Source organism: Diplotaxodon limnothrissa, linkage group LG13 (assembly GCF_057381915.1).
Source record: "Diplotaxodon limnothrissa isolate DT_005_m linkage group LG13, D_limnothrissa_male_GT1.1, whole genome shotgun sequence".
NCBI classification, from domain to species: Eukaryota; Metazoa; Chordata; class Actinopteri; order Cichliformes; family Cichlidae; genus Diplotaxodon; species Diplotaxodon limnothrissa.
In genome coordinates, this window is record NC_140608.1 from 13,435,399 (window position 1) to 13,445,170 (window position 9,772).

Sequence of the window (9,772 nt, forward strand, 5' to 3'; positions counted from 1 at the left end):
CTGATGAGCAGAACACAATTACCGAAACGACAAGTTGCATTGATTAGTTAATAGCAAGTTTACTTAGGGCTTCATAATTGATGATTTTCACACATCACAAAAATGAAAAAGGAATGAAGTGAGAAGCCTTTGTGTGCTATGCCTGAAAGTGAATATAAAACATGATTGAAATGAAAAATGTGATTATAAGCAGAATTCAGAGTTGATTGATTTGGTGGCTTTGTGTTCAGAAATCCTAATTTAAATGTCAGGGGTTGAATACTACTTGGCAGTTTAGTGTCATCTCAAAAAAGTATCCTTGGGCACGAGAGACAATCAGAATGCTCACTCACTGACTGTACATCTGCATGCTAGAAATACACCCTGTCAACATTGTTAAGGACAAAGCGTAAAATTTAAAGCATTGATCATTTTGTCATATTTATGCATATATACACGAATCAGGCACAACATTATGACAAGCTGCCTAATATTGTGTTGGTGATGCTCGATTGGATTGAGATCTGGGGAATTTTGGAGGCCAAGTCGACACCTCAAACTTTTTTGTTGTGCTCCTCAAACCATTCCTGAACCATTTTCTACGGTGGCTGGGAAGTGCAAATCGCAACAAATTAAAAAACCGCAACAAATTACAAAAACCCCACAACAAATTACAAAAACCCCACAACAAATTACAAAAAGCCCACAACAAAATACAAAAAGCCCACAACAAATTACAAAAACCCCACAACAAAATACAAAAACCCCACAACAAATTACAAAAAGCCCACAACAAAATACAAAAAGCCCACAACAAATTACAAAAAGCCCACAACAAAATACAAAAAGCCCACAACAAATTACAAAAAGCCCACAACAAAATACAAAAAGCCCACAACAAATTACAAAAAGCCCACAACAAAATACAAAAAGCCCACAACAAATTACAAAAAGCCCACAACAAAATACAAAAAGCCCACAACAAATTACAAAAACCCACAACAAATTAAAATAAACCCGCAACAAATTAAAAATCCTTGACGGAAAGGGATTGTCTGAAATACCGGAAGTGACACAACGATTAGGCTTACTCCATATTTGTAGCTCAGAAAAGTGATTCGGGATGTAAACAAACGTCGAGAAACGCACTCCTCACAGCGCTTCCTCATTACCCTGACCGTGCTCGCTGCACTAAAAATAGATGGAAAATGTTTTGTCCGTTTTGTGGCGTTAGCTTCTGCCTCTTCACCCCTTTTTGTGCTTCCTGTGGACGGTCTCTGGAGCTTTTGCGGGACACAGACCAGGCCGAAGGATCAGACAAGCTACAGTGCTGCATTAAATATTTCAACGAAGGTCACTCATATAGTGTTATCATGGACATGATATTAACTTTGCATGGTGTAAAGATGAGTTTAAGGAGTCTTAAAAGTAAACTCAATAATGCTGGACTTTACCGAAGAAAACATTTTCACTCCAGAACAACAATCATCATGCATTGATGGATTTTCACGCAAGGTTTTGTGGCTAGAATGTGGACCAACCAAATAATCCAGTGGTCATAGCTTACTATTACTTGTCATGTGTTGGGAGCCTTGGTGTTGTACCGATGAGACTGAGAACTGACTGTGGGACAGAAAACGGCATTATGGCTGCAGTTCAGTGCGCACTACGTCACCATCATGATGACCACTTCAGCGGAGAGTCCAGTCACATGTTTGGTTCATCAACGAATAACCAGCGAATTGAGTCCTGGTGGTCCATATATCGAAAAGGAAGGTAAATATAACATTTAAGTTTGCCTGATATTTAAAGGTGTAACAAATTTGAATGTTGTGCAAAAGTTGATTTATAGTCAGTCTGCCCCAGGGCAGCTGTGGCTACAACTGTAGCTGCCTCCACCAGTGTATGAATGTGAGAGTGAATGAATACTGGAATTGTAAAGTGCTTTGAGGGCCTCGAAAAGTGCTATATAAATGCAATCCATTATTATTATTATTATTATTATTATTTCAGTAATTCAACTTAAAAAGTAAAACCGATATTAAATACTCATTATTTGCCAAACTAGACATTTTTAGCCCATTTAGTAATTATGATGATTATGATTTTGAACTTAAGAAAACCCAACTTCAAAACCAGAATATTGTGAAAAGGTTAAATATTTTAGACTTAAAGTGCCACTCTACTATGAGCTAATTAATTCAAATCATCTGCAAAGGGTTCCTGAGCCTCTAAATGGTCTTTCTAATTTAGGACGACTCACAGGATGGACATGACTGCTGTCCTGACAGCTGTGGGGAAAAAAACACATAATTGACACCCTCCATAAAGAACACCTTAAAAGACGTTGGCTGTTCCCAGAGACTATCAAAGCACATTAATAGAAAGTTTTGTCCAATGTAAGTGTGGATGAAAGGGGTGTCACATAGTGTAGTGGCTAAGACCGCAAGGCTGCTACTGAAGCATCCTGGTCTTCCATAACACCTCAACACATCCACAGACTGATAGCATCCATACCACGCTGCATGGAGGCAGTAATTTATGCAAAAAGGACCCAAACAAATAGAACATGTTTTTCATAAGTTCTACGTCTTAATTATTAACATTATAACAAATACTTGAAATGCCTCACTTTGTATGTAATGAGTCAATATTGGTAATTTCACATTTAATTTGAATTACTAAAATAAATGAACTTTTGCACATTACTCAAATGTTTTCGATTTTTGCCTGTATGCAATCCCTTTCAATAGAAAACATTTAAACTGACTGGAGTCTATATATGATTCAGTTAAAATGAACTGTAAAGTGCCATGCGATGACATGTTGTGAAACGATGCCATGTAAACAAACTAAACTATTTCTAAACAATTTTTTTTTAACAATTTCTGTAGGGCTCAGTTTTGGTTGGAGCTGTTTGCGGATCTTCGAGACGCTGGATACTTCAATGGAAGTCATGAGCATCAGTGCCTTTTGAGATTTTGCTTCACTGACATTGTTCAGAAGGATCTTGATGAATGTGTGAAGTTGTGGAACACTCATCGGATTCGTCCTTCAAGAACAGCTTCATGTCCAGGAGGCGTGCCAAATGAACTGTACTACCTACCCCACAGGTAATGGATAATAATGATCAAATAATTACTTTGTGTAAACCTATATTAATGCAATTGTCTTCCATTGACCACAGATACGGCTCCAGGGACTGTGGATTCCTGATTCAACAATCTGAACTGGACACTTTTCCTGAGTCTAGGTTGTCAGTAGTTGTATGTGGGGACTCAAACATACAGGAGTATCTGGATTTTGTAATGGAGCAAAATCATTTTCAAAAGCCAGTCTGCTGGGAGTCTGCCACTGAACTCTACATGAAGTTATTAGAAATTGCAAATTTCTAAAAAAAAAACCAAAAAAACCAACCTTTTTTTTTTTTGGTTTTTTACCAAAACCTATAGCATATGCTGTATTTTTGGACTAGGCTACATGAGTTGGCTGAAGATGCCAAAAGTTTAAGTTAGTGTTTGTAAAAGCACATTCTTACTGCAATGTCTTGCAAATTGTGATGCTTGTTTAGCTGATGGAAGTTGAGATACAGTCCTGAACATTTCGATAAATAATAAAATCAAATCTTGCACTGTATTGTGGGTTTATTACAACTTTTAAGAGTAGAACACGGTGCACTTTTAAATGCCTTTACTTTTAGCGGCACTGTCAAACCTTTGAACAAATCAAGTCAAGCCATTGTATTTTCAATCTCCTTTGAACATATGTACCTACATTTTAGAATAAAAAAAAACACGCTCAAATACATAACTGATTTCTGGATAAGTCCTGTATCAAAAAAACCTACAGAATTTACAATGTAATGCCAAGAAGAAGCAGCTGTAAGTGACTGGGTTATCTAATAAAATTACACCTGGTAAACCAAAATGGATTTGTGCTGTACCACTAGTATGTCCCACCTTCTCCTATTCATAACATATTTTAAAAAAATCTTGACTTAAAAACTAGAGAAACAAATCAACAGCAGGTTTGAAATACAAGGCCAGACATCCTAGAAACATCCAAATCCTGGGGAGTTTTGAATTCCAAAATCCATGTTGGATTTAAACACAGAATATGAGGTTGTCATGGGTAGTTTCAATAAGTTTAAGCATGTATTTGCCATCGGGAATAAAGAGTCATCCAGGAACTGTAGGCTTGGTAGTGGATCTAATCCAGAAGGTGGCAGTGATGTTAGCCCAGTTGCAAACATCAGAACATCGCCCACCGACACAGCAGTTTGTGATTCTGCAAAGAATTAAAAAAAAATAAAAAAAATTATATATGTATATGTGAATTCAACACATTGTCTTGTAATGAGTACTAAAAGAAATACTGGTATAAACCTTCACAGTCCAGCAGATAGTCTGACCAGTAGCCCACAGTTTGACTTTCCAGATGTCTCCTGTTACTTCCAGATGGGCTGAAGTCAGGTTTGAAAAGTCTCTCAAGTTCAAGAGCTGTGAGTTTCTTTTCCATGTGACACAGGACCGGGGAAAGCAAAGTAGGGTGTTGCTGGAGCGCACTCAGGAAATTAAGTGCTGAAAGACCCTCTTTAAATCTAAAGAATGAGGAGAACTTTGTGTCATTTACCAGTTCATAATACATGCATAAACTATGGACACACTTTGAACTTTGGAAACCTTGGAGAATGTAAAACATTTCAGTTGGAAATTATAGAATTATTGTTATGACGGTGTTGTGCATAGTCTCTTCTATAATAGTCTTACCTGTCAATTACAGATGAGTTTCGAGCAATTATATACCACCGGAGATAGTCAGACACAATGTCTTTCTTTTCCTCAACTGTGGAAACATGCCTTAGACAACCAGCCACCTGTAGCATAGTACTGTGTTTTATGACACAGTCACGCAGGACATCCACTGAACCAGCACTGTCGATCTGAAAAACCCATAAAAATGGACATACACAATGTAAGCTTACGTGTCTGATTTTCATTCCTGTTTTTTTCCCTACACAAAGAAAGAAGATTTTAATTTCATACAGATGAAGAAACTATAGTTCTATCCTGCATTCAAATCCTGCGCTGTCCTCACCTCTAGTAAAGCTTTCCCTATGTCGTCATCTGTGACTGAGGCAACTGTTGCTTTTACTGAAGTCTGGCCTGCAAGATAATGTACCAGCTCTTCTGACAGGAAATGGGGCCCTGGACCACCATGCACAACTGACACAGCTATCATCTTTCCTGCTAGGTAGTAGTCATCCTCTCTTACAGCTGTGAATGAATACAGTAAATGATAAACTCTCTCACACACACACACCTCTCTCTATCAATCGATCAGAGCCGATCGATGTCAGATCAATCGACCAGATAGACATACTAATGCTGTGTTGAAATAATCCAAAAAAAAAATGAGTTGCTTCTGATAATAATTAAAAACAAATTGATTTACAAGTCCCAAAAATGTTTTTAAATTAAGTTTATCAAAGATCTGATCATTGCATACCCTTTGCATTGTAGACGAGGAATCGATGTCCTTCTGGTCCATCAAAAATGGGACGATCTTTCATGTGTTTCATTAGCAGACTCAAAAACTCTCGTTTTGGGCCACCTGCATCAAGTCCTCCTTCTAGAATGCCAGCATCATCAGTAAATTTAACCAACATGTCATTGGTTTCAGAGTATGACAACCGCCTGAAACCCCTGACTGCTCCATCCCAGACATTTGCTCTTGAGATGTTGAATCTGCTGACACTTCCATGATGAATAGCACTGGATAAGTTTGCAATGATGTCAGGTAGAGTAATGTTAACGTCTTCCCTGTAATCACAAAAATGAAAGACAGAATGCAAGACTATACAATTTAGCGTTGTTATTTGAAGTATTATTTGATATTTTACAGTGTTTTGGAATCCATCGGTGAAGCAACTTCAACCAGCTCTTCATCCTCGTCCTCAATGCAGGGGGCACACAGGTCTGCATATTTACTGTTGAGAAATTATAATTCCAACATTAGAAAAACTTGTGTTGACCCTATAACTATCTTTACCCATTTCACAAACCCAAACGTGTACTGTAGTTACAGGTTTAAAATTACGTATAAGACACAATTTTATTTACCTATAGGGACTCATGACTGGATTTGTTTCGTTTTGGTGATCAAGATCCTCTGTATCAGATATTACAATCTGAAAAACAAGAACAACAAAGATTGCATACTGTACATAAACATACATAGCATTGTATTATTTCAACAATAGCAAAAAACCTCATGCTGACATAAATTGCCCAAATACCTGACATGGCTGTATGGTAGATGAAGGTCCTGGAGCATGTCTGAAACAGAATTGGAATTAAAATGTCCAGATAAGAAGCTCATACAGTTTTATATTTTTTATGATACCAACATTATAAAAATGCTATGAAACCAATAAATATTTGTATTAGGGCGGGGCAATAAAATAACAATATGTATTGCACTATACTTTTTTCTCAATGGAAATATGAGACTATTGCAATAGAGCTATCCATCCATTTTACATGCTGCTTATTCCTCTAATCCCTCTTTTTTTTCATTGACATAAGAATAGTCAATCCTTATCAAGTTGCGCAGCAACCAATTGCTATGGGAACAGCGTCATGTCCAGTTAGGGTGACTTGTTACCTGCAGCACAGTGAAGTAGCAACACCACCCGTGGAGATGTTTGGGCACCATTTACATCTAAACAAACCATTAAAATAAATATACAAGGAGAGATTAGGAGAATTTGCTTTTATTTCTGTCATGGTCCTGGGTCGTTGACCCAGCGTTTTGTGTTTATTCTGATTTTGTATTAGTTTAGGGTTGAACCTGAAGTTTGGTGTATATTCAGCCCTACCTGTGTCTGTCCTTGGTGCTCTGTTCATGTCCCCGTGTTGTGTTGTAAATCAGTCTGTGTGTTTCCTGCTTTACTTTGAAGGCTCGTGTTCTGGATTTCCTGTTCTATTCTGACGGTCTGTGTCTGTTATTGTGTTCAGCTTGTGTCCTCCAGTCATCATGTGTATTCAGATCAGCTGTTCTTCCCTCCTGTGTGCGATTACCCGATTACCTTGTGTATGTGTGTGTGTATATAGTGGGTGTCGGTCTGTGTTCGTTGTCGGCTCGTCTGCGTTCTATGGTGTTCCGTTCCTGTCTCTCTGCCCCGCACCCCTTTTGCATGGTCTCAGGTTTGTCATTTAGTTCTCCCAGTTTAGGTTTCTGCAGTTGTTTTGTCATGCCTCACTGCCTGTTTTTGCCACTCCACCACTTGTAAATAAACACTCGAATCATCAGTCACTGCCGCATTTTGGGTCCTCCTTTTCCCCCACACCACACGGCTCACCCCGCCAGCCGTGACAATTTCTTAGCTTATTCATATGATATTGACAAAAACTGTCAATTTTATGTCTGTTCTCCTGTAAAACTTACTGTAAACTAAGATTTATTTTTAGAATCATTCTTTTTGGTTTTTAAATGTAATTGACCAAGCAATTGAGTGATATGGTGTTTGTTGTCTTTTGAAACTGGAAATCTTTATCCCTGACTTTTTATCTAGTTTTTAACATGTACCTTTTTTTAGTTATCTGAAAGGAATGTAATATGGTAATACATCTGTCTGTCTGAACGTATGACAGGAAATAAATATTTAAATCAAAACAAGCTTCTGAGGATTTCACATCTTACTTATGAGCAACGGCACATTTAATATGTACAAATCTAGCTGTTTATATTGTGATGTATATCAATATTCCCTGAAATAAAACAAAGAAATATTGTGACATATTGTATTGCCCAACTCTAATATATAGCAGAACAAGCTCTGAAATAACTTACTCCTTCTCTGCATGTTTACCATTAGGGGTACTCTGGTCTTGTGGTTTGAAAACCTAAGATGAAAAATATGCACTTTTCAAAGCTTTCAACAACTTCGTATTGCATTTAGTTCATCAAAATAATAATAATAATTTTTTTAAAGAACATACAATCACACAATGAAAATAATCCACCCATGGATGTTACAGAATTATGATCATTATAGAGAAAAAAATAGAGCACTCAGCCTGGGCCACTCACAGGCCTCTGGCATGGTGGAGGGGGAAAAAGGTACACACCAATGTGTCTGCCTGGTTGAACTCAGCTGTGCTTCTTGATGTAATCACAATCTCAGGGTCTGAGTCTGAGGTACCATCCTCTGCAATCAGAGCTGAGAAAATAAACACATTATTAGTTGTTGTATATGTAAATACATCAAAATATAAAATTAACAAACCTTGTTTGAAGTGGCTCTCTGGGCAAATGAAAAGAGAAATCCTGTTGTAGTTCTTTCCTATTTCATCTTTGTAGTCTGCCAATCGGAATGGCCTTTCTGTCCCAGGCACATTTATCACCTCTGTGCAGTCGGGATACAAAAGGACATATGGTCCCTCCACCAAGTCCTTGTTGAATGTTATCATTTTTTCTACAGCCTGCTTCAGGAGGTCAGGGGCTGTAATTTCGGGGCTAATAAATAAGGGCAGTGTTTTCCCTCTTAGCGGTTTTAAGTCCGTTTGTTGTTTCGCCATTATTCCTATATTGATCTAGAAACAAATAATAAAAGCAAGATCACTTTAAGAATAATTGCCAAATCCTCGTTTATAAATTTACCTGTGATGGCTTACCTTGACAGGTTTACTCTGTTGCTTGAGTTTTAATTTTGCTCCACAGTTGAAGGCTTGACGCTCTTTGGATTTTGATTTTTTGTACTCCATGAACTGCTTGTATGACGGACATGTTTGTTCTGGTTGAATGAAAAACGTTTAACATCAAAACGGGGTTATAAGCACTCTCCATTACTAAACGTAGACGAGAATACAGTATAAGGAAACATAAAAAGAAACAAAAGCCAAAATGGTAAATAAACGTGCTATTTAACTGAAATAGTATAGACTGAAGAGAAAAAAAGTGAGTAATATATCAAAATTACTTTGTTCAGAATTTTTTGTATGTTTTGATGTCCCTGGGGAGTCTGATCCTTCGGCCTGGTCTGTGTCCCGCAAAAGCTCCAGAGACCGTCCACAGGAAGCACAAAAAGGGGTGAAGAGGCAGAAGCTAACGCCACAAAACGGACAAAACATTTTCCATCTATTTTTAGTGCAGCGAGCACGGTCAGGGTAATGAGGAAGCGCTGTGAGGAGTGCGTTTCTCGACGTTTGTTTACATCCCGAATCACTTTTCTGAGCTACAAATATGGAGTAAGCCTAATCGTTGTGTCACTTCCGGTATTTCAGACAATCCCTTTCCGTCAAGGATTTTTATTTTTATTTTTATTTTTATTTATTTATTTTTTTTTCTTTTTAAATGACATCAGAAACAGCAGTATGCGACATTACGTGATGGCAGAGCTTCAGTTCATCCTTTGTCATTTTTTTTTTTTTTTTTTTTTTTTTTTAATAAATAGGACAGGGGGAATGAATGAGAGAGAGAGGGGGAGAGAAAGAAAGAAAACCCAAGGGGAGAAGAGACGGTGAGAAGGGGGGGGGAAGAGAGACAAAAAAAAAAAAAACAAAAAAAAAAACTCCTGGGTCACCTGTATGGAGAAAAAACAAACAAACAAACAAACAAACAGAGGAGACAGCAAACAACAAAGAGCAACATAATAATAGAGAAAACAAAGCACCATCACAATAAACTAGCTAGTCATAGATATCAGTATTTACTAAGTAATAAACGATATTGTGCAGCACGCAAGATAGACAGCGCACAGTGTGCTTTGAGGCAGCAGCCAAGAAAGCTT

The 9,772-nt window shown here is 37.6% G+C and overlaps 1 protein-coding gene and 1 long non-coding RNA gene across 2 annotated transcripts; one reads left to right on the forward strand and one right to left on the reverse strand.

Moving 5' to 3' along the window:
* Positions 1-1,551: 1,551 nt before the first annotated feature.
* On the forward strand, positions 1,552-3,711 carry LOC146619973 (uncharacterized). Its single transcript, XR_014906672.1, has 3 exons — positions 1,552-1,755; positions 2,874-3,092; positions 3,167-3,711. It is a non-coding gene; the product is annotated as an uncharacterized LOC146619973 (long non-coding RNA).
* Positions 3,712-4,029: 318 nt separating this feature from the next.
* LOC146619974 (G2/M phase-specific E3 ubiquitin-protein ligase-like) lies at positions 4,030-8,759 on the reverse strand. The gene is made up of 10 exons (XM_085369263.1): positions 8,658-8,759; positions 8,270-8,576; positions 8,112-8,191; positions 7,853-7,886; positions 7,545-7,551; positions 5,488-5,801; positions 5,077-5,255; positions 4,749-4,921; positions 4,365-4,579; positions 4,030-4,266 (listed from the first exon to the last, which is right to left on the reverse strand). Exons 1-10 carry the CDS (start codon positions 8,745-8,747, stop codon positions 4,031-4,033), a joined length of 1,635 nt encoding a protein of 544 aa, XP_085225389.1. The 5' UTR covers positions 8,748-8,759; the 3' UTR covers position 4,030.
* Between the last annotated feature and the right edge of the window lie 1,013 nt (positions 8,760-9,772).

What these genes read in the sequence shown, in the direction of transcription:
- LOC146619974 (XM_085369263.1), bottom strand. Translation starts at nt 8,747, where the DNA reads ATGGAGTACAAAAAATCAAAATCCAAAGAGCGTCAAGCCTTCAACTGT. An exon ending in AGAGAGCCACTTCAAACAAG is followed by an intron (nt 8,192 to 8,269) that starts GTTTGTTAATTT and finishes CTCTGATTGCAG; the next exon opens with AGGATGGTACCTCAGACTCA. An exon ending in CTATCTGCTGGACTGTGAAG is followed by an intron (nt 4,267 to 4,364) that starts GTTTATACCAGT and finishes AATTCTTTGCAG; the next exon opens with AATCACAAACTGCTGTGTCG.